Source organism: Malania oleifera, chromosome 5, assembly GCF_029873635.1.
Source record: "Malania oleifera isolate guangnan ecotype guangnan chromosome 5, ASM2987363v1, whole genome shotgun sequence".
Taxonomy (NCBI): Eukaryota; Viridiplantae; Streptophyta; class Magnoliopsida; order Santalales; family Ximeniaceae; genus Malania; species Malania oleifera.
In genome coordinates, this window is record NC_080421.1 from 105,450,048 (window position 1) to 105,477,047 (window position 27,000).

General features: G+C 31.1%; 1 protein-coding gene across 4 annotated transcripts; it reads right to left on the bottom strand.

The window, feature by feature from the left end:
• Positions 1–1,214: 1,214 nt before the first annotated feature.
• Positions 1,215–17,380, bottom strand: LOC131155289 (protein DEHYDRATION-INDUCED 19 homolog 4-like). Of its 4 annotated transcripts, none has more exons than XM_058108321.1 (5): positions 17,061–17,380; positions 16,748–16,926; positions 13,727–13,804; positions 11,199–11,443; positions 1,215–1,676 (listed from the first exon to the last, which is right to left on the bottom strand). In XM_058108321.1, the coding sequence occupies exons 1-5, from the start codon at positions 17,131–17,133 to the stop codon at positions 1,541–1,543; spliced, it is 711 nt and encodes a 236-aa protein (XP_057964304.1). In that variant the 5' UTR covers positions 17,134–17,380; the 3' UTR covers positions 1,215–1,540. The 4 variants fall into 4 exon arrangements, with proteins under 4 accessions (XP_057964304.1, XP_057964305.1, XP_057964307.1 ...); XM_058108322.1 differs by having other exon boundaries at positions 11,199–11,436; positions 13,726–13,804; XM_058108324.1 differs by having other exon boundaries at positions 11,199–11,436; positions 13,726–13,804; positions 16,766–16,926; positions 17,061–17,338.
• Positions 17,381–27,000: the final 9,620 nt, after the last annotated feature.

Sequence of the window (27,000 nt, forward strand, 5' to 3'; positions counted from 1 at the left end):
GAAAGCAAATTCTTGGCTGAGCTATTTGGGATCTTCTTTGAGCAAATCACCTTCTGTGATGAAGTTTGTAATGCTTTTGTTGAACGTCAAAAGCCCTCCAGAAAGCTTTGACAAAATCATCAGCTCCTGAAAAAGGGCTGTTTACCAGCAGCTCCCAACCAGCCAAGAAATTAACTGAGTTGCTGAAGAAGGCTTCAATCAAAAGCCAACCAGCCACAAGTCTCCTCCACCATTGCTCAACAAGAAAAGAGAAGCTCCTTTAGGTACTTAGGAAGGGTGTTGAACAATACAAAATCTAACAGTATGTAGAGTAAAACCTCCATGATACCCTATCACTGTGATTTGCTTAATTATGAGAGGTGTTTGTAGGAATAGAGAAGAAAAGGCATGTGCTTGCCAGCTCTAGTATTGGTCCTTGGTGCTTCAATTTTGGCAATTGCAAATCAATCTATGTAACCATTTAACTGCAACTCGATTTTGGCATTAGATTGATTGTCAATTGCTAGCCCAATCTTCCACAATGGGGGTTGGAATTCCATTTTTTATCTCACGGAGTCCAGATATATACCATGTGTTTCTGATTTACTTATTTCAAAGCCTGCGAAGAGGAAAAGTGGCTCAATAAACATTACATGAGACTATTAATCCAGACATTCCAAATAGAACTGCCCATTTGAAGGGCAGCTGAGGGTCCTGGGGCACTGGCAGATGTCATGGATCTCAAAGACAATGGCAGTGTGTGGAGATGACTAGCATTGGTTACGATCCGAAACTATTTATCAGCTGCATTTGAGTTGAGAGTTCTCAGACAGATTTTATTTACGAAGAGAACAGTTGTTGGATTACTCTACCAGTTACATTGTTGGTGATCAATTTCCATAGCTTTTCACTAAGCTTAGACAGATATCCAATGCTATTAATTGAGTACAACCAAGCTTATACATATCTCCAATGCTACTAGGATCTAATCAGCCTTGAAGCACCACCAAATCCAAGAGAAGAAAGTCGTAAAAGAGGCAGAAGAGAGGGTGCCAATGAGAAAAGGATAGACATGACACCCAACTTCTACTTTTGACAATCCTCCTTGTGGTTTTTCTTCTTCAATCTCTTTTTTTGACCAACTACCATTGGCATGCTCATGCAACAGGCCTTAATGTTGACAATAACTGACCAAATCCAATAGCAAAACTAACACTACACTAAAACTACGATTATGACAATGAAAAATTAACAAGCACCCTGTATAAATAAAATTTAATTCTTTTCTGTAGGTATCAACTCATTCCCGCAACTCACTACCTAACCAGCAAGAACCAAAGCACAACATTATCCTGGGAACAGGAGAAAAAGAGCCTGCTTCCTTCTGGCTTATAAAAGATTACATTTCACTTGAAAGATGGATACATTATTCCTGCATCTAACTTAGCCCAACATACAAGGCACTGACCACAGGCTTGTATACATTAAAGTTCATGATATTTACCCCAAAAAACAGAAAATAGAAATAAAGTCCAAGAAGACTGCTGCTATACTGAGCCTGTCATAAGCTGTCATCTAGCATGGTAGACCATAATAGTCCCTGTACAAACTCACTTCTCACGGCCTTCTCCCGATAGTCCTCATCTGATGAAGAGGATGCCGGTCCTCCATCCAAGGCAGCACATGGATTGACGTCTCTGCCATCATAAAATATAATCTGATTCAGCAGCATATGGTAACAGAGAAGTCTATAGACTGAGTAATGGACGCAGGAAAGTGCAACTACAGAACTACCATACTATTCAGAGGAAGAAAAAAAAAAATACACAGGTTACACACAAGCAGGCAAAACAAAAGGGTACCATGCAGGGTACCACAATTATGAGTCATCTGCAAAAACTCATTAGTCGGGTCATAAACTGTAACAACTTAGCTTCTTTTTGTTCTTCTTTATTGGTATTCTAAGAAAATAGTAAATCACAATATCCCAAAACTAGGAAAATAAAACACTAACAGCAAAAAGAAAGAAAATAAATTATTGTTCCTATGCCATGGATAAATTAAGATTGCTTTTTAGCCCTACTTTTTTCCCAAATCTTGAACTATAAAAGTGTGAATGACTGCTGAAACCCTCCCGAATCTTTGGAAAGAGAATTTAGCTGGCCATCTGGTGAACAGATGCTGGTGGTACTATTATTAATCTTTGGAAAGAGAATCCAGTTGGCCCTCTGCCCAGACCCAACATTCCAGAAACTTTTTCCACTTCCCAGCCAAATTTCTTTTGCTCATTCCATTCAGAGACATAAAATAAGAACTGTCATAATATTTATTAAGCCACTAGTCTTGTTCTTGTATTTTGGACTCCAAGGTCTTCAACTATTTTCATCTGCTTAATTATCCTGTCTTACTACTATTTGATTATCATACAAGAATTTTTTTTAATTAGTTTGACTACGTTGACTAAATTCCACTTGTCAATAACCAAGGAATAAATTTTAGGAGAAAATACACCTACACCCCCTAAACTATTCATCATGTTACAAATGCACCCCTTTGGCCTTAGCTTTTAAAAATGACACTAGCCCTTAGCTCTTTAGTTACAAAAAAGCCCCTTCCATTAACAAAAACCATTAAATCTAATAGATCATACAAATGTTTATATAAGTAAGAGTTTTTTGAACAAAAATGCCCTTACAAGCCTAAGGAACGTATAAACATCATATAAATTAACAAACTCAAAAGAACGTGCAGGGCATCAAGACTTTTCATTGAAATTTATGTATTTGATTCTATTACGTTTATATACTTTTATATTATTTTTTACACTTAACTTATGTTTGGGAGAGCTTTTGGATTTGAATTTGTGTGGATTTGCACAAAATGGAATACAAAATTGTATTAAATTTTGTCCGAGTCCACTCAAGTCCAAATCCAAGGCCCCAAATCCATGCTCCCAAACACTACCTAATTACATTTCATTATATTATACAACTATTAGAACCTCCAATAGTCGAATAAAAGTTTTTACTTCTATTTAATGCTAATAATCTATGGATTGGTAAGTTTTTAGTTTTTTCTAATTGTATTTAATTTTTATGTGACAAACTTTTTTAAATTCATGAGTAATTTTATTCCATAGAAAGAAAAAATAAAAGAAAACTAGTAGGTGCAAGACATGTCACAAATAGGCTTCCCGTCATGCTCATGGAACAAATTTATCAATCATATTTTTGGCCAAAATTTCATTAATTACACTACCACATGCATCCATTATATGTAATGGTTCTAGTGTCATTTTAATATGCTAAGAGGTGTAAATATATTTTTTTTCCCCAAAATTTTAATGGCTCAGTCGTTCTATCATTCAAGTAAAGTTCTTTGCCCATGATAACCAACATGTACCTGTTGATAAGCCAGTTGAACAAGTTGAAAATTTAAATCCAATAATCAGTAAATCAGTTCAGATAGCCATCAAACAAAGAAAAACTACTGTTAGATTGGCCACCAACGAGTAAAAAAAAAACAGTAAAATCTTCACATATTTTTTCCCACCCCTCCACCCAGGGCCAGCAGAAGCAGTCCAGGGGGTGAACCGTGTGTAAGGCTGCATTTATATTCTTTACAAGTTGTTCAATATTCTTGTTTTTATATATTTGGTCATGTTTTCCAAGTGTTTTTTTTTTAAATCAGTTTTATACTTTATGCAGGGAGTGTTCATATCACTGTCTGTCTCCAAAAGCATTAAGAATTTCTATGAAATGTGTGCACTTAGACTGTATCATGTATACAACCAAAAGAAAATCAATGATGTTAGATGAATGCATAACAGCAACTAGCTGTCGGTAGCCCAAAACTTATTGGTTTTTGGGAAGTAATCGAGAGTTATAAAGAAATAATATATCCAAATTTTGGGAAATATAAACCATTCAATAGAGATATTTCAGAAAATTAAATTAAATTTGTTTTCTTAAATTACTTATATTTATTATATCCATAGTTTGTAAACTGTAAATATTACAGTTAAAAGATAACTTGTAAGGCTGAGGGAATCATAGGAATAATGAAGAATTTTTTTATCAAACATTACTTTCTCTTCCTTAATTATATAGTAGAGAGAAACAACAGCCGCCAAAAGGTACCCTAAATGCTCCACAATCGACATACAACATTCAAAACGCACCCAAGAATGTGAAGCCAGACCCCACACAGTAGCATATAATGCAAAAGTAATGCCACAGAGCATTGAAAAAAAAAAGAGAAGGAAGAAGATTAAAGCAAGACTGAAATTAATTTTTTTCATACCAGGTACAAAAAGAAAAGGTGAAAAAAGGACATTTAAACTTGCTAGAGTTGAAGAAAGAAAGAGATTTTGGTAATGTAAAAAGTATAAAAAATGAGGATGACACTATTTTAATTAAATAAAAAGATATAAGCTATTTTATCAGCAAAATTAGAGTCATTTAAGTATGCATTGAAGATGACAAAATATGGAAAAGTAAATATAACCATCTTGGAATTAAAGGGGTATTTGATAAAATTAAGCATTAAATGTTGAAGGTAGTTTTGAATCTGTGAACTGGGTTTTGAGCTCTCACTCGACAACACACACTTGTCACTTAAATAAGTGGTTCACTACCAAAAGTGGTGTTCGGCTTGCTTACAAGTTACAAGAAAGTACTTGTTACCAAAAAAAAAATAATAATAAGTTTTCAAACCGTTTTTTTCAGCAATTTAAAGAAATTTTCAAAAAGCAATGAAAGATGGGCTTTAGGGGGAAAAAGTGGTTCATCCACACCACTCAATAGCGGCACTATTACCATGTGGTGGCATTTTTATGATACCCAGCCCTGCATTCAGCCTCTCTCCTCTCCCCTTGACTGCATGCAAGGCATGGTGGACAAGTAATACATGGAGAGTCAAGATTGAACTTCCGCCAAGCCAAGTATCCCCCGCCCCAAAATTCAATTCGGTCTATGTTCAGCTAGTGCTCACCCGACCATTCTTTTCTCATACTCACCCCAACAGTCTTGGGGAGGGAAAAGCAACAACAACACAACAACAACAACAACAAAACCAAGCCTTAGTCTGCCAATTTATGTGATCATGAACCATTTCTTTTGATAGATTCAAGGATATTAAATCCTTACTCACTATCTCTTCCCAAGTTATTTTAATTCTACCCCTACCCCTTTACTACCCCCCCCCCAAACAGTAACTAAGTCACTCTTCCTCACAAGTGCACTATGTGGCCTACGTTGCAAGTGTCCATACCATTTGAGTCGTTCCTCCCTTATCTTATCCTCTATAGGAGCTACACCTAACTTATCATGAATATGTTCATTCCTTAATTTATCTTTCAATGTTGTACCACTCATCCATCTAAACATTCTCATCTCGGTAACTTTTACTTTTTTGATATTATGTTTCTTCGTTGCCCAACATTCCGATCCATATAACATAGCCGGTCTTATAGCTATCCTATAAAACTTCCTTTTCAATTTTAAGGGTATTCTACAATCACTCAGAAAATCAATTTGGTCTTATGCCTAGGAGATCTACCACAGAAGCTATTTATCTTTTAAGAAGATTCATGGAAAAGTTTAGGAAAGTGCATATGATATTTATTGACCTTGAGAAAGCATATAATAGGATACCTAGGGAAGTTCTATGGTGGGTTTTGAAAAAAAAGGGTGTATGTAGTAAGTATACCGATGTCATTAAAGACATGTACAATGGAGTAATGACTAGTGTAAGGACTATAAATGGAGAAACTAGAGAATTTCCAATCACTATAGGTGTACATCAAGGATCTGCTTTGAATCCTTATCTTTTTGGCAAAGAGCGAATGAAGGAATCAAGGGGTGAGTTTGAGAGTGTGTGTTTTCTCGAGTGAGAGAGGATAGATTCAAATCCTCACAGAAGCTTCCATGGCGGAAAATTATTTGAAACTGTGATAGGAGATATAAAAGAACTAAGAATTAGAAGGGGTTAAACATATTGGGTGCCCCTTGCAAATTGCTATTGAGAGTGTGATGGTTCATGTTGAACTCTCAGAGAAATCAGAATCACATATTGGCGTTGCCAATTAAAATCAAAGAAATTGATATTGTGAAGCTATGGAGGTGGGGTAGGTGACTGAATCAATGTGTGTTCTATCTTATTACTATTTACAAATGTAAGCGTACTGCATATATAGAGATGGATGAAGATGCGGTATATCCCTAAGATGGTGAAGGCAAACCCAGGAAGACATTATAAATTATAAAAAGATAGTGTAACTAAGAATATTATAAACATAAGTTAATGATCTACAATTGTTATTTAGAAAATAATAATCATATATTATGTATATTATTAACATAAATTAATAATAATCTCCTGTGGTTAACTAGAAAATAATAATCATATATTATTTATTTAATAGAAAATATTAAAACTAAAAATGTTAATTAACACAGATTTTCTTACAACTATTAGGTAGAAAATATTAAATTTTAAATTGAAATATCAATTATAAAATATTAATTAAAATTTTAATTTATTTAGTATTATTACTATTAAAATAAATTAATAATCATATATTATTTTATTATGTATTACAATATGTAAATTACATGTTGAAATACAATAGTATTATTCATAAGATAATAATATAGATCCACACAACATCTATAATAAAAGTAAGTATCCAAACATCACTCATGAGGAGACGTTTGTCATGGAGTATTCTAGAATTTAAACTTTTTTGGGGTAAAATGCCCAACAATGCCTCCAAATAGACCTTTTATTTAATCAACAATGGAAAGATCTCCTATTCACTCATAAGTGAAGAATATTATAAGCGTAAGTTAATAATCTACTATTGTTAACAAGAAAATAATAATCATATATTATTTATTTAATAGAAAATATTAAAACTAAAAATTTTAATTAACATAGATATTATTACAACTATTAGGTAGAAAATATTAAATTTTAAATTGAAATATCAATTAGAAAATCTTAATTAAAATTTTAATTTACTTGACAATATTACTATTAAAATAAATTAATAATCATATATTATTTTGTTATGTATTACAATATATAAATTACATGTTGAAATAAAATAGTATAATTCAAATGATAATAATATAGATCCACACAACCTCTGTAGTAAAAGTAAGTATCCAAACATCACTCATGAGGAGCAGTTCATCATGGAATATTCTGTAATTTAAACTTTTTTGGGGTAAAAAATGCCCAACAGTGCCTCTAAATAGACCTTTAATTTAATCAACAATGGAAAGATCTCTTGTTCACTCATAAGTAATTAGGTACCAATTAAAAGGTTTACCAAACAATATCGGTTTCAGAATTTTAGACCATTAAGAGCCACAGGCAGCTAAATGCACACAAACAAAGGCTAAATATTACAACGGAATTTTGGGAAAGTGTAAGTGAACAAAGACTAACATTGGAAACGAAGATTTCACAAAATCTTATGCCTAGGAGATCAACTATGGAAGTTATATATAAACAACAACAACAAAACAAAACCAAGTCTCAAGTCCCGCTAGGCGGGGTCGGCTATAAAAATCATTTTCCGCCAATTTATGCGATCATGGACCATTTCTTTTGACAGATTCAGGAATATTAAATCCTTACTCATTATCTCTTCCCAAGTTATTTTAGGTCTACCCCCTACCCCTCCTCCCTCCCCCCCCCCCCCAAACAGTAACTAACTCACTCTTCCTCACTGATGCACTATGTGGCCTACATTGTAAGTGTCCATACCATCTAAGTCGTCCCTCCTTTATCTTATCTTTTATAGGTACACCTAACTTACCGCGAATATGTTAATTCCTTAATTTTTCTTTTAACGTTATACCACTCATCCATCTAAGCATCATCTCAACAACTTATACTTTTTGGATATTATGTTTCTTCATCGTCCAACATTCTAATCCATATAACATAACTAATCTTATAGTTGTCCTATAAAACTTCCCTTTCAATTTTAAGGGTATTTTACGATCACAGAACACACTTGAAGCACTTCTCCATTTTACCCAACCTACTTTAACTCAGCATTACATCATCTTCAATTTCTCCTTCAGCTTGCATAATAGATCCAAGGTATCGAAATCTACAAGTGCTATCTATTTCTTCATCATCAAGTTTAATTGTCTTCAATATTCCTCCTATTATTACTAAAATTACATTTCATATATTCTGTCTTATTTATACTTATCCTAAAGCCTCTAGATTTTAAAACTTCTCTCCATAATTCTAACTCAGCCTCTACAACGTCCCTAGTTTCATCAATTAATACAATATCATCCGCAAATAACATATACCATGGAACCTCCTTTTAAATACTCTTAGTCAATTGGTCCATCACTAAAGCAAAAAGATAAGGACTCAAAGCAGATCCTTGATGTACATCTATGGTGATTAGAAATTCTCTAATTTCTCCATCTATAGTCCTTAAACCAGTCATTACTCCATCGTACATATCCTTCATGACATCAGTATACCTACTACATACACTTTTTTCTTTTAAAACCCACCATAGAACTTTCCTAAGTATCCTATCATATACCTTCTCAAGGTCAATAAATATCATATGCAAGTCCCTCTTCTTTTCCCTAAACTTTTCCATTAATCTTCTTAAAAGATATATAACTTCTGTGGTAGATCTCCCAGGCATAAAACCAAATTGATTTTTTGAGACCTTCGTTTCTAACCTTAATCTTTGTTCAACTACTCTTTCCCATAGTCCACGATAGTTATTACAATTTTGAATATCTCCTTTATTTTTGTATATAGGTATTAAAGTGTTTTTCCTCCATTTATCTGATATTTTCTTAATTTTTATAATTGTATTAAATAAATTAGTTAACCATATAATTTTGTTATCACTTAAGCATTTCCAAACTTCAATTGGGATGTCATCTGGTCCCATAACTTTCCTATTTTTCATCTTTTTTAGTGCAAATTTAACTCCATTAACTCTAATTTTGCGAATAAATCTCATATTTTTAGTCTTTTGCCCATTTGACAATTCTAAGTTTAAGCCTTCTATTTGATTTTCATTAAACAACTTACTAAAGTAACTTCGCCATCTTTCTTTAATGTCTTCGTCCTTAACCAAGACAATATCATCCTCACTTTTTATTCACTTTATATTTCCTAAGTCCTTACTCTTCCTTTCTCTAACTTTAGCAAATTTAAATATATCTCTTTCCCCTTCTTTTGTACCTAATCTATCATATAAACTATTAAATGATCTATATTTAGCTTCACTAACAACCTTTTTTGCATCTTTTCTTGCCTCCTTAAACTTTTCAAAGTTATCCTTATTTTCACATTTTTGCCACATTTTATACCAAATTCTTTTGACTTTATGGTTTTTTGTACATCTTTATCCCCCCACCAACTTTCTTTGCTATTTGAGATTTTTCCCCTTGATTCACCTAAAATCTCTTTTGCTATCTTTTTAATAGAGCTAGCTAATCTACTCCAAAGAGTTATTTATATCTATCCCATCCCCTATAGTCCAATACCCATCTTTGATCATTTTATCTTTTTAAATTTTATTATATTTTCTCCTTTTAGGTTCCACCACCTAGTTCTCTTACACTGGTTTATTTTATCATTTTTCTTCCATTTTTTAAAACATATATCTAACACTAAGACTCTATATTGTGTGGTTAGGCTTTCACCTGAAATAACTTTACAATCCTTGTATAATAAACGATCTACCCTCCTTGTTAAAAAAAAAAATCTATTTGACTTCTATTTTGTCGACTTTTAAAGGCAATTAAGTGTTCTTCTTTCTTCTTAAAGCAAATATTCATTATACTAAAATCATATGACATAGCAAAGTCTAAGATCATCTCCTCAAGCTTATTTTTGTCTCCATATCGATATCCTCTATGTATCCTTTCATAATTTTTATTATCTCTTCCAACGTGTCCATTCAAATCTCCTCCTATAAATATTTTCTCAGTCCTTGGTATGCCTTGTATAATACTATCCATATCTTCCCAAAATTTTTTCTTAAGATTTTCTACTAAGCCGACTTGAGGAGCATAAGCACAAGAAAATTATATATCTATCAAGAAAATTAAAGAATTTTTTTGGGAAAAGAGACTTGCATAAGATTTTTATTGACCTAGAGAAAGCATATGATACAGGTACTTAGGGGATTGTATGGTGGATTTGAGTGGGGAGAGGGGAGGGAGTATGAAGTAGGCACATGGATGTCATTAAGGATATGTATGATAGTAGTGACTAGCATTAATACTACATGTTGAGAGTTTAAGGAATGTCCAATCATAGTAGATCTGCTTTAAGTCTTTATCTTTTTACATTAGTGACGAGGAAATTTACTATGAATATCTAAAATGAAGGTTCACTGGCAAATGATATCGTCTTGATTGATGAAGTTAGAATTGTGGAAACAAATTGTAGAATCTAGAGGTTGTAAGCCAAATAGAAATAATAAAGAATACATGAAACAATTTTAATTATTTTAGGAGGAATATTGGATAATCGATTAAATTTGATGGTCAAGAAGTTATCAACACAAGTAAATTTCTATAAAAATAAATAAAAATAAGAAACAAAAGTAGATTTCAATATCTCATATCCAATATGCAAGCTGAAGGAAAAATTGAAGATCCAATACATGTTTTTCAAGCATGTTGGGTAAAATGAAGTAATTCGAACATGTTGTGTGTTTGTAGAATACCCTAAAATTAGAAAGAAAGTTCTATCGGATGGCTGTAAGGACCAGTTACGTCATATGAATCACATTGTGAGGTAACTAAGAAACAACATATTTAAAATGTAGACGTTGTTAAAGTGAGAATATTGGGATAGATGAGTGATATAACAAAGATAAATTAAGAAACAAACATATTCATAGTAAGTTGGGCATAACAGCTATAGAAACTAAGGGCAGGGAGGTTAACATTGTTTGGGCACTTGTAATGTAGGCCTAATAACACACTGATGAGGAATGAATTAGCAACTGTTAGTGACTATAGGACAGTGTAGACCTAGAATAACTAGGAATGAGATAGTGAGTACATATTTGACAGCCCTCCATTATTAAAGGATAGCAGAAGAAAATTCATGCAACCAATTTCACGTAATGGGACTTCAGGTTTGGTCAAAGTAGTTATTTCATAACACAATCCAAAAAAGAGAACAGAGATGGTTTGGCATACCTTTGTGGCATATTTAGATTTGAGCTTTTTCCTGCCAAGTTCGCCTCGGCCAAAAACTCATGGCGAACACTTTTAGATTCATCAATTGTGGTCAGGTTGTGGATAAATGAGAAAAGCAATGGATCAGGTTCCAAACTTGAGGAAGAAACCATATGAGAAGACCACAGATGTCCATCCAGTGCATCTTTCTTTGGCAATTGAAGGGTTGAAAAGGCTTCCCCTTTAAGAAGTTTCAATTTGTGACGGTATCCTCTAGTAAAGGAATTCAAAGTATGAACTAGACTTTAAATTGCCATAAGTTTAAACCCACCATCCCCCACCCATTAGGGCACATTAAAGAAAAACTAAAAACAAAAAACAACAAAACAACAACTATGTTTGCCATCATTTAATACCACATAGGAAAAATTAAAAATAAAAAATAAAAACTTTCCAAAAGTTAATGCAGGTAATGCACACTATAATGATTTGCACTGGACAGATACTTGAAAGGGAAAACAAGAGAATAGAAAACTTAAATTCATCAATATAATCTTCCTAATTAAACAAAGGTCTTACCTACATACCTAAAATAAATAAGTAAATACCAACAAAGGTGGCATATTTTACAAATTATCTTCAAAAAGAAAGCATTTAAACTAGTATAACAAATATTTTTTTTAAAATAACTTTTCTAAAACATTAGAAATTTTCAAAATCTATAACCTAAACAGTTGTCATCTTGATTACCTTTGCTCCTGCTTATTCTTCTAGACTACTAAATTTGTCACACATCCCAGTATCCCTTTAAGACTTTTGGAAACTCTTACAAGCCGCCAGGAGCTGAACAATTTTCCTCTTGATTTTACTTATCTCCTAGACTGCTAAACTTTTCATGTGTTGCACGTGCTTATAAGGAAATAATGTTTACATAAAATTAAATTTTTTTAGAATATTCAATTTTATAAATCAATTTAAAATTTTAACAAGCTCTATTGAAATAATCTCTAGTATACACAACAACTAGTAATTAAGTAAAAAAATTAAATTCTCATTATTTGAGGTTATTCATAGGAATAGATTGTATCTTTGTAATCATTGAAAATATTATACTACATACTACTAATAGATTAAAATTTTTTAATTAAAATTTTAGCACCTAGCTCTAGAAGAACTTTTTTTTATATTTTATAATTTGATTAAATTAATTTATGTTACCTAACTGTGAAACATAAAAATTAACCATTTGCAATCAATCTATATATTTTTTAAACAAACTAATCCTCTGTTATATTTACATTTACTTTGATTTTGATATTATAGCAAATGTTAATAACAGATCCTCTTTTCCTTCAAATTAAAATTTTTAAAATTAAGTTAATATGTGGGACACATGTATAGAAATAACTCCTTAGTCACTGATGAAAAGATATAGCATTATTTCAGCACATGTAGATCTAATTGGTTATTGCATGATAAAAATGTATAGTTAAAAGAGTGCTTTCAAAAAGTCCAGGTATTATCATCTAACTAATGTTTTAAACAGATAGAATATTTAACACACCCATACTTATGTAAAAGTTTTATAATTATTTATTCATAGGATGCAAGTGGACTGCAAACCCGATTTTCACATGTGAGAAACAAATAGTAAATGAAGTGTGTGAGTTAAAGTAAAGCAAAAAACATATCATTAGATAACAAAACCAAAAAAAATAAAACAAAAAGAAAAACAAAATAAAACAAAAAGAAAAACAAAACAAAGGGTTTAGCATAAATATTAAAAGTTCTGTTTAAAAGTAAAATATTTTTATTATTTTGTATGCTTAATATTTAAATTTGATAGTGGTAACTAGATATTTTATACAAATTAGATTTCTTACAAGAAACAAACCATATTGACTTCACTTTGGATGACAGCACTAAACTCTTTTGAGGAACTTTTGAACTCTTTCTTTTAACCTTCAAGCTATTTGATGAAAATTTGATTAATGAAAATAGAATTTTTCACTTTGTCATTAGAACTCATAGTTCTGATTTCATATGATTGAAAAATTCAAGATAGAAGTTGGAACTTTTTAGTTTAATACCTTCCAATCTCAAGAGAAGATCCTTTCATACAATATATAATTTATTTCATTATGAGAGATCAGAATATATTCATGTCCTGATAATATCTTTGATGGTTAGGGTCAAACAAATTAGAAAAGATTAGTTTTATCAAATATAGTTTTATACTTTATGCCCATATAAGGGCATCTTTATATAAAAAATTTTAAAAACAGATAATTTTTTAAATATAATATTGCAATTAGGATTATGGGTGCTTTTGCACAGCCAACTTAGAGAAAATGAGGATATTTTTTTCCAAAAGCAATTTTAACACTTTTCACACATTCATATTATAGGTGTTTGATGAAGTACTAGTGACCAATGACCATGCTCAAAAAGTTAAAATTTCCTAATAATATATGAAATTTTCAAATCAAAACACAATCAGAGCACAAATATAATCAGCCAGGTCACAATAAAAAGGATAAGAAGGATATCTTAAAAAAATCTCCATGCTGTGAGGTTATGTGTCCAACTAAATTCATCCCCACTCTCAAAGTACAAAAAGGGCATACCTGCAAAAATTGCAAGTGCATAGAGCATAAGTTGAGAAGCACAATCAGGATCTCATTAAGAACTTTAAAAATATAAAATAAAAAATAAAATGCACTCCTTAAACCATTGACAGCATATATTTGGCAGTAACCCTGCCACTAAAGCACCAAACCATTAACCTCTCTCAATAATCACCATGGTTGCAAAATCGCAATAGGATCAATGAGATCGGTGGTAGGATCCATGGTTTTATAAAACACTCTTTACCATTATGTAACGCCACATAACCCGATAATATGGCACCAGTGCCATAAAAAACCATCACAGGATGAAATCTCATAATTTCCTTAATTCACAACAATATCATGTAAAACAATCTGCTACAATGACAAAATAGCTGTTATGATCTGTCACTGTTTGCTACTTCTTGTCATTCCCCCATGTTGTGAATTGCTTTAACTACTTGTTACACTGATTTTTTACTCTTGAAAAAAAAAAAAAAAATCCTTTAGAACTTCATGCATATTTTTTTAACACTAAAAGCCATTTTTCTATCAAATAGTCAAGAATTAACTCAAGTGAAGATAAGATCATAAGAAAACGTCTATTACATAGGAAAAGGAAAATTCATATTTCAGAATTATTTAAAAATTATATATGTAACATACATCCGCATCCTTCAATTGCTAAAAAAAATCAGCTTAGAACTATAATTTTTAAGTAACGAAGCGCAAGCAAACCAAAAAACTGAATCAAATACAAAACCGAACCGAAAAATCAGTTAACCACTTTCTTGGTTTGGTTTTGGTTTGGAATTCTCAATTTTTTTTAATATTGGCCCATTAAATAACCACAATAAACCAAACCGGACTGAGATACTATGATGTTATGTTTGAGAGCATTAATTTTGGACCTTAGATTTGGATTTTGGTGGATTTGAGACAAATTTCAATACAATTTAATATTACATTTTATCCAAATCTAAGGTCTCTCCAAACATAGGGTAAATATATAAAAAAAAAATACATATTATATATAATATTATATAATTTTTAATAATTAAAATTTAAAAATATATATGTATTGATAAAAAATGCATGCTTAAATTTTTATTTTGAATATTTTAATTTACATGTTGATTATTATGGAAAAAAATATATTATTTGTAGTGACTTTAAAATTTAAATTATACGAAATGGTTCAGTTCGGTTAACTAAAAACCAATTAACCAAATTTCAGCTAACCATTTTAAACAGTTTGGTAACTTCAGTTTGGTTAATGGCTCAGGGGTAATACAGTAATAGTTCGGTTAACCAAACCATGCCCACACCTATTTTTAAGGCAGGTAGTCAATAGTCTTTGCACAATACCACTATATTTTGATTAGATGTTTGTTCTTTTACGTATTTATGCTATAAAATATGAAATATAAATATTTTCCACTGCTTATTCTTATCATTTCTTAGATTATATCTATACTCAATAGAAATAGGGATTAGCAACAGCTACAAGGATTTTTTCCCCTCTAGTGAAAAAAGAAACATGACATTCCACATATTTAGCATATTTCATCTGTAACTTGATTTAAAAATCACCGAAGACCCAAATGATGTAACTCTTTAAGTTCTAAACGAGTTTGCTAGTGTCACAAATAAGTTCACAGAAGCAACATCCATTTTACATATTACATAAGAAGACAATAGAAATGAACACAACGTTACCTATACAGCACATAGACTGCAACTATTTTTAAAACTTCTGTAGGATCTGATTTTATGATACATTTATATTTGTAAATCTTAACTAAATTACTTGTACTACAGGCTCCGTGCTTGTTCTGTATAACTTGTATAATAAATGGACAGCTTATGAAGTCATTTAGTTTATTTTATATTAATGAAATTATCTACTCAAGAGTTTGCATTTAGTTCATTAATTTTCATTAAGAGCGGCAAACTAAAATTAATGTTCCAGTTGAAAATGAAGATATATGCTTAATACACTAATCCACGCAGTTATTATACTGTGATGATTTTAATGGTTAGCTGTGTGAAGAAGTTGATGATGATCTTACTAACACTTAGGAACCAAATGATCACTCGACTGTTAACATTAATTCTGAGTAGCTAGGTTGAAACTCGTACTACATTCTTGTTATTTTACATGTTAATGCTATGTAACTGTTTGTTGATTGATTTGTATTAAAAAAAAATTTCTTTTTTATGAATTTTTTCACTTAGCTTTCATTGTAAGTTGGTTTGATTGAGTTAGGAATGCAACAATTCAAACACTTTATCTTCTTCTATTTTTCTTATGTAAGGGCTTCACCAATCACCACAGGGCTATTTGTAATTTTCTTATATCAAGAACACCGTCCAATTTTTCAGTTTATATTGTTGAAATGTATAAAGAATAACATATAAATGCAGTTACTTACATATTTTCAACCTTAGCAATCCACCATAGGATCATTATTTTAATAACTTTGACAATCACTTCATTTCAAAGTCAGGTACAATCCATATAAAAAGATACAAAAATTGAACCCAAATTCCTGACATATTGTAATTTTATAGCAGGTTTAAACATTACAAGTGAAAGCCTTCCAAAGCTCCGACTCCCCTTTTCAATTTCAAGGGTGCTTCGCCTTCTGTTGTCCTGATTTCATCAATAAACAAACTCCTATTCCCCCTTTCAATTTCGAGGGTGGTTCTCCTCATATTGTCCTAATTTCATCAATAAACAAGACCACAGTCGTCATGTTAACACGGTGGATGGTCTAGACATTAACAAAATAACCCCAAAGAAGCATAGGTTGAAGAAAGGCAATCGACAGGCACCCAGAAGTGAAAACTTCTTAAAAAGAAAGCAAAAGATAGTTTGACTGAATCATAAGCAAACATACGCACTCTTATAATATACTATCAGTAAATAGAGGCTACCATTTAAGAGTAAGAACTAACAGAGAGAGGAAGTAGTACCCCAGACTCGGCCTCGACAGGATGCTCCTTATCGATATGGCAGCACAATCCAACGATGTCGAAATCCTCCGTACAAAAAGGGCATGGATATTCGGCCTTCGAAGAATCAACCTCAAACTCCTCCTCGTCGTCTTCAATCTCTTCAAACTCAAAACAGTGATCTGCACCAACCACGAACAAGAACACACCAATCATCAAAAGATGGACAAATCAGAGCCCGCGCTGGTCCCAGGCACAAAACCCAAAAAGCAAGAAAAGCAAAAAATAGCATCTGATAACTGGATTCCGAACTCACCATAGCCTACTAGGTGTTGCCCCTTGGAAGAAGTAGAAAGACCACAGTCCAAAAAATAATCTTCCATTGACATAATAATTCACAGAAAAAAATATACAAATTTCTTCCAAGGGTATGCAGAGCAGCAGAAATCAATAAGGGTTTTGAAGATTTTGTCTCCCTTATGAATTGATTCTGAGAAGGAAGCCGGCTCTCAGTTTCTTATAAAGACCTAGTGCTTGCCGATGCAAATTCGCGCGTGGAAGGTGGGAGTAAATGAAGAGAAAATATAATTAAAAGAAAGAGAAAAGAAAATTTACAGACAAGGGGGAAGCCTTCAAGAATCTTCCCGTCGTGGCATCGATTCTTAGCACCAAAGAAATCTTATTCCAAATTTAACCCCGTAAGTTCTATGTTAATCTTGGTCGTCGCCTCAGGGGCTTGAGGACTGAATGGTACTTTCAAATATTTTTCCTTTCCATTTATTTTTGAGCTGGGAAGCATCTACGTGTCCTCTTGGAATTATCTAGCTGGGTATCCAAAAGTAATTATTAGTTAATGTGTGTGGATGAGATTTTTAATCACTGTTACACCTAAAGCTTAGGCTCACTAAAGTTCCTTTTTATACTTCGACATAGCATTTTAAATTTTTAAAATTAAATAATTATTTAATATTGTATAGAGTCTTTATGTTATTATGTCTATTTTTCAAAAGAAAACTACAAAGGAGCAGTAGGAATAAACTTTTTATGACCCTATAGTTAATGTCCACATAATAATCACGTGGTAGTGAATGGATCTTTTCGTTTAATTTAATGCATGAAATTTTTATTTAAAAAAAATAATAGAAGGGTCGATTTTCTCGATAATTTTTTGAAAATTTTGATATTGATTTGTGTTATGTAATTTTTTTCATAAGAAAATGCATCTAGTGCTAAAACAGGTAAGAATAGATTTGCACAATTTTCAAATTCTTATTATGTTATGACACCGAATTGTATCAACTCTTCGTCGTCATCTCAAAAATCAAAGTTTTAAGATGTGCATATTGAATGTTTCATGCTTAAATCTTGGACGTGGTAGGAAAGGATAGATAACCTGATATGGTTACTTCATGTTTTATGGTTAAATTCCAATTTGATTATCAATTTTTTTATATAAAAAAATTATTTAAACCACGCTATAGTTTAGAAAGTCAATCAAACTCATACGGCCAAAAAATTATGAGCAAGAACCTAAAATTGTGAGCACTTGCTCACTAACAATTTTGCCGTCCTGTAATCTTCTTAAAGAACTCCTACGGCTAGCCTCCAAATGAATGTTAGCATGTGCTAGGGGGTTACACACAATTACGCTATTATAGTTGATATAGACAACAAAATTTGGGTGTTATGATCAACCCAATAGAGGTATTTGGAGTCAATACCTCTACAATTTTTATTTTATTTTTTTGTAAATTGTGATTTTTTGACATAAATTATATCTTTAATGCATAGAAATTATAGTGTTAAACTTAATTAGTTCAATTCATTAATTGTTGGTCCAAAGTTTTGTTTAACCAATACTCAAGGATCAATGTCCAATCTAATAAAATTTCATGGGACTAACTATATAACTGGCTCTTCGATGGGATATACACAAAGATTTCACAAAATAGATTACGTGTAATCTTGTTGATCAAAATAGCAAATCTATTAGATATTGTAATTTTTTAAAGGTTTATATAGTTAAATGTCGTTGGCTAAAGTGTAGAGAGTAATGTGCAATACGACAAAATTTTCAGCAATTACCAATATAATTTTTTTCTTCTAAATTTCCAAATGATATCACAATTTTTAAATTAAGAGTTAAATTTAAACTCTGAAAATAGAATGAGAAGGGATCATAGGTTTGGAAAGGGAATGGATTAATCTATTATAAGACATTTGTTTTGCAAGTTAAGGTTTTTTGTGGAACTGTACCATCTAAATAATTTAAAGGCTATCATAACTAAGGGTGAGCATTCGGTAATTAACCAAATTCACCAAAAAAATTTAATTGAAAAATCTCACTAACTGAATCGATCAAAATTCCATATTTAACCGAATTTAAAATTGACCGAACTAAATTTCAGTTAAATTGATTAACCGATTTAAGATTTTAATATATATATATAATATAATATATAATATATAATAAAGAGTTTTAATATATAATATATAAAAAATAAATAAAATTAGTATATATATAATATATAATATATGTAATTATTTATTATTCATTTATACTATTTGGTTAATTCGGTTAACCAAATTAACCGAACAAAAAATCGAAAATCGAAAATTCAACAAAAATGAAAACCAAATCAAATCAAACCGAATAAATTTTTAATCAAACTGAACCGATTGAATTTTCTCGATTAATTTAGTTTTAACCGAATTATACTCAACTATATTCATAATCATTCTCGCTATTTGTTATGTCATCATTTTTTTTTTCTTTTTCTTTTCTATATCCGCTGCCTTAGCTTAAGTAGATTGGTGGGGAGATTGGCCTTTTTTATATGCCTTCATGCACTAGTTAAGTCCCTACATGTCCACCCTACCTTTTGTAATGCCAAATATAAGTAAAGAATGATTTAAAAATTTATCCAAACTTAAGTATTCTTAGTTTATGAAATAAACGTGCTTTTATGACCTAATGAACTTTAAAAAATTTCATTTTCATTAAGGTCTCTTTTGAAATTTAGAAAATATTAGGGTTTTATTTGAGGAAAGGAAAATAAGGAAAAAACTTTTTTTCTCTTGTATTTTTTTCTATATAAAATACTATAAAAATAAAAACTTGTTTTACTATGACAAAAAATTAGGAAAAAATTAAATCTCAATTGATGTGTAAAATTAATTTTTTGTTTATAAATTTGGTATATTTTTTATTTTCTTTCTCATTTTCCTTAATAATCAATCATGAAAGTGTGAAATTCCTTAATATTTTTTTTTCTTTTCTCTAATATTTTCAGAGTTCCAAACGGGCCTTAAAGAAAAGAGAAAAAAATTGAAGGAATCTTTCTTTCTTTCTTTCTTTTCTTTTAATGTTTGGTTATCACACAAAATAAAAATAATATCAAATCAATAAAATTGATTTTTTTTTTACACATTATTAACATTTTTTTTAATCTTTAATCATATTAGAACAAAATATCATTTTTAATAGTATTTGATATAGAGACAAAATACAATATCAAATGAGTTTCCTTCTCATATTTCTTTTCATTCTTTCCCTCAAATAAAATCTTTGATTCAAGTAGTCTTGAGTAGATAATGTTCTATTTATATTGAAAATAAAAAAATATTATCATTTATAATTAGACAAAAAATAAAAGAGAACACAAGTGCATTAAATCAAAATAAAATTAATCACTTATGGTAATTAAATCACATGACTTAACTGTTGGCTTATCCCACATAAATTGTAGAAGAGGCTGGTGGTCAGTTATTAAGTGTGAGGAAAAGTCTTATTCCATGAGCTAACTTTTAAGGTTAAGAATACCCTATACCATCCAACACTGACATCAGAGTTTGGTTCAACCTTCTCCCTGATGGTTGCCGCGTCGAGAGAAACCCCAATACCTTACCAGGAGAGATCCCAACGTGTGAAGGGGAGATTATTGAATTATCTTACATTGATTGTGAAAGAGGCTTGTGGTTAATTATTAAGTGGGAGGGACATTTCATGAGTTAGTTTTTGGGATTGGGAAGACCCTAAACTATCCAATATTAACGGTTCTAAATCAATCCAAAAAATTTAGTTTATGAGATCTTATCTTTCTATAATATTATTTATAGTTTAAAAAAAAATCGTGTTTAACAAGGTTTTCTTTTTATAACCAAAAAGGCTAGCTTCATAGCATGACAATTGTTCATTCATTTAAATTTAAAAATATATCCTATTAAGAAAGCGGTGTTGAGGAGGGAGTCTCCAATTTCTATAGCCAAAAAGGCTAGTTTCATAGCCTCCTAGGAGAAAGGTGGTTGAGAAAATGACTTTATTATTAAAAAAATATAAATTTTATGATAATAATCACAATAAATATTCTCTTGTTTATTTATAAATAAAAAACAATATTATAGATACCCATTATTGTATTTATTTTTCATTTATTAATGTGACAATTTACATTTGTCTTGATAATAGTAAGTTGTTTGAATTTGCATGTAGAATTTGGCTTGAGTTATGGTGAAGACTAAAAAATGTAACAATTGAAATATTGCATGTCTTATATTTAAAAATTTATATAACATAATATGTCGCAATGTCTCTGAGAAGGGTCACGAATGACGAGAAATAATAATATTAAAAATTTGATGTAGTTTTTACTAACCTATTATTTATCTTGATTTAGTTAGATCGCCTAATTACTACTCATTAATTGATCTCTAAACTATTCATAAGTCAAGGGACCAATAGTCTTAGTTTACTTTCACCATAATTAAGATTGGAGTTCAGTTATGTGAAGGGACGGTATCTGCACCCCCCTCCCCACACGCCTATTTTACGATTGGTACCTAATTATGAATTATCCCTAAATTAAGTTTAAAGATATTTAATTAACTCCTTTAAAAATAATTAAATAAACAAATAAAAAAAAATTAAACTCTTTCTCTCTCTTCTTCATTTCTCTTTCTATTTTCTTTTCTTGATTTCCTTTCTATGATTTTTCTATTCTTCTTTATTTTATTTTTTATGATGAATCTAGCCCTTTTTCTTTTTTTTTTGGTAGGTCTAATTCATGGAGGAAAACTAAAGACACTGTGGTTGATCCCAAATCCTCAAGATAAGCTTTCCTACGATTTACTTGCATTTTCTCGGGATCCAAACACTACTCATGGTTCAGGTGAGATCTAACTAAGGTTAGATTCTAGGTGGGTCAAGTTAATAACAGACCTTGGACCTCTGGTAACCAGGTCTTGTGATTTGGGGTGTAAGGGTTGTATTGGGCTTGGTCTAGGTTGAGTCTAGGTGGACTAGCTTGAGTTTGAACTTGGGCCTAATTACCCTAGCCTAGTTGGGCTCTAGGCCAAAGAGAGGATAAATAGTTAATGGGCTAGGTCCAATTATTCGGGCTGGAGCTCAATTTGGAAGTGGACTTGAATCAAACTAATTGGCTAGGCCCAATTTAGTTTAAAATGTTGGACTTAAATTATTTTGGGCTAAGCCCAATTTAATTTAAAACATTGGGCTTCATGTGAATGGGTCAATCGGTTAATGGACCCAAATTGATCATGGGTTTTTCGATCTCTAGATCAGGGATTGATGGGTCGGATTCGAGTCATAAAATGGACTTGGGTCAGTGAGCCAGATCCAGACCATGGGTTGGATCTGGCCAAATCAACAGGTCAGTTTTGGAGCATTTTCCTTTTTTAATGATTACGCGCTTAAATTAAATAATTATGTGTTTTAATTCATGCATTACGAATTATATTTTTAATTAAATGGCTAATTAATCTAAATAAATTAACATTGTTTCTTGTTTATAACATTTGGGTTTTATTGAGTAAATTATGATTTTTTGGTATTTTTTATCGCAGACCGATTATTGGAAGTTAAAGACTGATGACATCTTGTAATTTGTGCATAACTTTCTCGTCTGAGTTCTGATCTAGACGATTCAAAATTTTGGGGAAAGCTAAAAAAGAGATTTACAACTTTCATGTTTGGAAATTTGAGAGATACAGACTTTAGTATGATCGAAATCGGACTTGTTCGCTAGAGGACAGATACTTAAAATGGAGCAAACAAAATAAGAAATTGAAGAAAGAAAAAAAGATGTGGGTCGGGTCTATTGATGTGGCCCGGCCATGCAACTTAAGAGACGCTGGGGAGAATTCTCTCTCTCTCTCTCTCTCTCTTGTTATATTATTTTAATACATGTTGGAGCGCTATTAAATCTAGTTGTCTTTTTATTTAATGTCACTATTGAGTTTAAATTTCAGTTGAATTATTTATATTAAGTGCTTTAATTCTCTCATTTGTTTTGAATCTTAAGTGTTTGGTTGAGTTAATATTTATTATTAAGTTTAGTTTGTTTCTTTATTTGAAATCTTTGTTGGAATGAAATTTTATTTGAGTTGTTCTTATTATTAAAGTTAGTTTGTTTCCCTTTTTATTTAATGTCAGTAAATTTAGTTTAAGTTAGATTATGTGTTGAGTTTGTCTTGTTGCGTTTTACTTCATTATCATTGCCACACTTAATTTAATATTTAGTTTGCGTTAGCTATTGAATTGAGCACTTTTGTTTGAGTATTGTTAGGTTGTTATTTCATCATTTTGTTTAAGTTTGTCATATAGCTTAGTTTATTTTTGTTTAAAGTCTTGTTTGTTTTATTTCTTTATTTAAGATATTATCATATTGAGTTTAGTTCATTTTTTACTAAGTCTTGTTTGCTTATTTTTTGGGGTCAAGTTATCATTGTGTTGAGTTGGGTGTTTAATCTTAAGTTATTATTGAGGTTTAATTTTAGTTTATCTTTGTTTAGTAAGTGAGGTGTTTGTTTGGTTTTATGCGTGTTAAATCTTTAGTTTAGGTTTTGTGTCATTTCAATTTCATAACAAACTTTCAAAAATCCCAAGATTTCGAATCTGAACCATGTTCAGTAAAATTTCTTTTTTTATTTTCTTCTCTTTTTTCATGCTAGTTTAGAACTAATTTGCATTTCCTGTGGAGACGATTTGGCCTATTTGGGCTAATTATTACACAACTTAACTCCTATACTTGAGATAATCCTAGTGCTACTCATTTTTAGAAGTAAGTCATTTTACATTTTTTGTTTTTGTGTAGTTGTACATGAAAACAAAACAAGATATAAAAATAAATAAAAACCAACCTCCGGTCTTCAACTTCTTTAGTATTTTCGCTCTCCTTTGGTTATGTTTGAGATCCTCAACCCCAAATTATGACCGTTAGCACCTCCAACAACTTCTGAATTTAGCAGCAACTCAATTCTCCAATAATTTCTTCAAAATTTTAGATTCACTTTTAATCAAAACCTCTCTAATTTTCTTGCAAAAATTGTCTAAATGACCTCTTCTTTTTTAATTCTCTGTGTGAATGTATCATTGTGTGTCCCTCTATATGTCAGAAGCCTCTATTTATAGGTTTGAAGGGTTAATTTGAATTGAATTTGATTGACCAATCAATTTTTGATTGCTCAAACAAACTTTAAAACAAATTATCAGTTTGATAAATCAATATTCAATTTAAATTAACATACCAATCACCATTTATTTCTTATTTTTGCACATTTTTTACACATGTTTTGTGATGACCCAAAAATATATATATGATTAAAGTACAATAATAATAAAATAATAAAAATAGTCATTAAGTTAATATCAATACAGAAGTGTTTTTCTGTAGGATCCTTGATTCCATGTTTGATGCCTAAGAAAGACTTTGTCTTAGCGAGTGCTCAGAGACCATTGCGGCTCAGTCGCTCCCTGGAGGTCAACCTGGTCAAAATGGAATTTCATAGGATAAACAGGATAGACACTATTTGTACACGTAAATAAGTATATATATACATAAAATAGTGTTTTGACAGACATAATTTGTAGAAATACATAATAAGATAATAATAATATAGGTATCATATGTGGGGCCCACAAGACTATGTGGGGTCCACATGAGTCCCGGAGCCACAAGACACTGTTTATATACGTAAATAAGTACATAAAATAATGTTTTAACTGATATAATTTGTAGAAATATATGATAAAATAATAATAATATAGGTATCCTATGCGGGGCCCACAAGACTGTGTGGGGCCCACATGAGTCCCGAAGCCGTATGGAGGTTTACACGAGTCTCGAAGCTAATTAGGATGCATAAAATCGTATAAGAGTTATTCGAGTTACGTAGGATCCATTCGGGTCTCGAAGTTGTGTGGGGCCCACAAGACCATGTGGGGCCCACATGAGTTTTAAAATTTAATTCTTGTTCAAAAATAAATAAATACTAAAAGTAGTTTAAAATTAATAACAATGATAATAATAACGATAATAATGATTAGAAAAAAATAATAAAATAATAGAATAATTAATTAAGTTATTGATTAATTAATTAGGTAAGTAATTAATTAAAAAAAAATTATTTAGTGGGAATGGTGGCAAGCACTCCCACATGGCTTCCATCCTTATCCCATACTCAACCCATACCTTGCCCATCCCTTGCCCATTCTTTAATTTAAAAAAAATTATAATTTCACCCATCTCCCCACACTTTTATAAATTCTATTTCTTCCCCAAAATTTTCCTATAAATAGGGAGCTCTCAACCTTCATTTTTCACAATAATTTTCTAAGGAAGAGAAGGATTAGTGAGTGAAAGAATTTGTGGTGGAGTGAGAATTTTGATTAAGTTCTCACTCACCCACTCTTTCCGATCTCATATCTTAAAGATAGTTATTGTGTTCGTAGCACACGGTGAAAGAAGAAGGTAAGTAAATTTTGATTATGTTAGTTTCTTTTTATTTTAAATTCATACCCGAGTTTATTTGGTACGTAAATTTTAATTATGTTACTTAGTTCCACAAAATTTCCATAAGTTTATTTTTACGCATATTTAATTATACCAGTTCTATCTTTAATATACTTGCATCTATTTTTGGGTTAAGAAATGTTCCAATCCCCTCGGGTAAATTTTCAGCATTTCTTTCTATTTAAAAATAAAATTATATATATTTTTAACACAAAAATTGTGTGGCATGAGTTTATTTCTACGTTACATTTTTTTTATGTAAATATGAGTAAAGATGAGATTTTCACGATATTATTTTAAATTGCATAAATTATAATAAGATGATTTTCAAACCCCTTATGGCAACGAAAGTTCAAAGTTACAGATGCTCGGTACCGCAGCTTAAAGTTTATACGGATCAGAGTGCACCCACACTGTTTACAGAGTGGTTATTTATGTTAGTGGATTTCTCCTAAGTGCACACCTGGTTTAAGTCCAGGACTTAATAAGGAAAATCTCACTTAAAGTTTACGTACGTTGATTTAGTTTGGTCGGCCAGCCAGCTAAGTCCAGTCTTCGGACCGCACAACCCAGTCATGGGGGTAAACATGACTTACGGCAAACAGGCCTAAGGGTGGGTTTTTATAATATATATTTATACATATTTAATTACGTGTACAAAGTTACTGATGATTTGAAGGAAAAGTGTAAGTTTACGTGAAAAGGATCATTTTGGTACTTAAATGACGATCTAAGGAAAACGTATAAGGAAAAGTATATGTATGTTTATCATTAAATATTTTTACAGTTTTAAAGTTAAAAGTTTAATTTAACAGTTATAGTATATGATTATAAAAATTTACTGTTGAAATTGATGACAAAAGTTTTATGCAGGAATTTTTAAATTTATGTTTATTCTAAAAGTAGTCTTAAAGTTATAGTATTAAATATTGTTTTACGAAATTCTTTAAAAGCTCATTTTGGTCACACACTAATAATAATCTTATTTACTTACTGAGCGTCGTCTCACCCCAATCATATTTTATTTCAGATAACTCTGAAGGACATGTCGGAAATCAGGCTTAGCAAGCATGCGGGTGGGGATTAGAAAAATAAAGATTTAATTAGAAATATAGTATGATTTCAGATATTTACGTTTGTGTAATTTTCTTCTTTTGAAATAAGTGATTGTAACATGAATAATTAGCGCTCTGGTTTAATAAGAATCGAGTTTATTTGCTTCCGCTGTAAATCAGTAGTAAAGAGTTAATATCCCAGGCCCCTTCGGGGTCGGGGTGTTACATGTTTTATTTCTTTTTTCCTTCTTTGCAGGTTTAAATTGAAGACTGAAGATTGCTAGCTATTAAGGAAATTGTTTCGTTTTCCAATAAATCGTCGACGGTTTCAATAAACCCCTCGACGATTACTTCGACGGATTGAGACTGAATGTTCGTTGTGAGCAAACCG

Excerpts from the sequence above, each read along its gene's own strand:
- LOC131155289 (XM_058108321.1), bottom strand. The coding sequence starts at position 17,133 with ATGTCAATGGAAGATTATTTTTTGGACTGTGGTCTTTCTACTTCTTCC. Across the intron at positions 13,805-16,747 it reads GGGTACTACTTCCTCTCTCT|GTATGCCCTTTTTGTACTTT; the intron begins GTTAGTTCTTAC and ends CAATTTTTGCAG. Across the intron at positions 11,444-13,726 it reads AGCATGGAGATTTTTTTAAG|CGTCACAAATTGAAACTTCT; the intron begins ATATCCTTCTTA and ends ACTAGAGGATAC.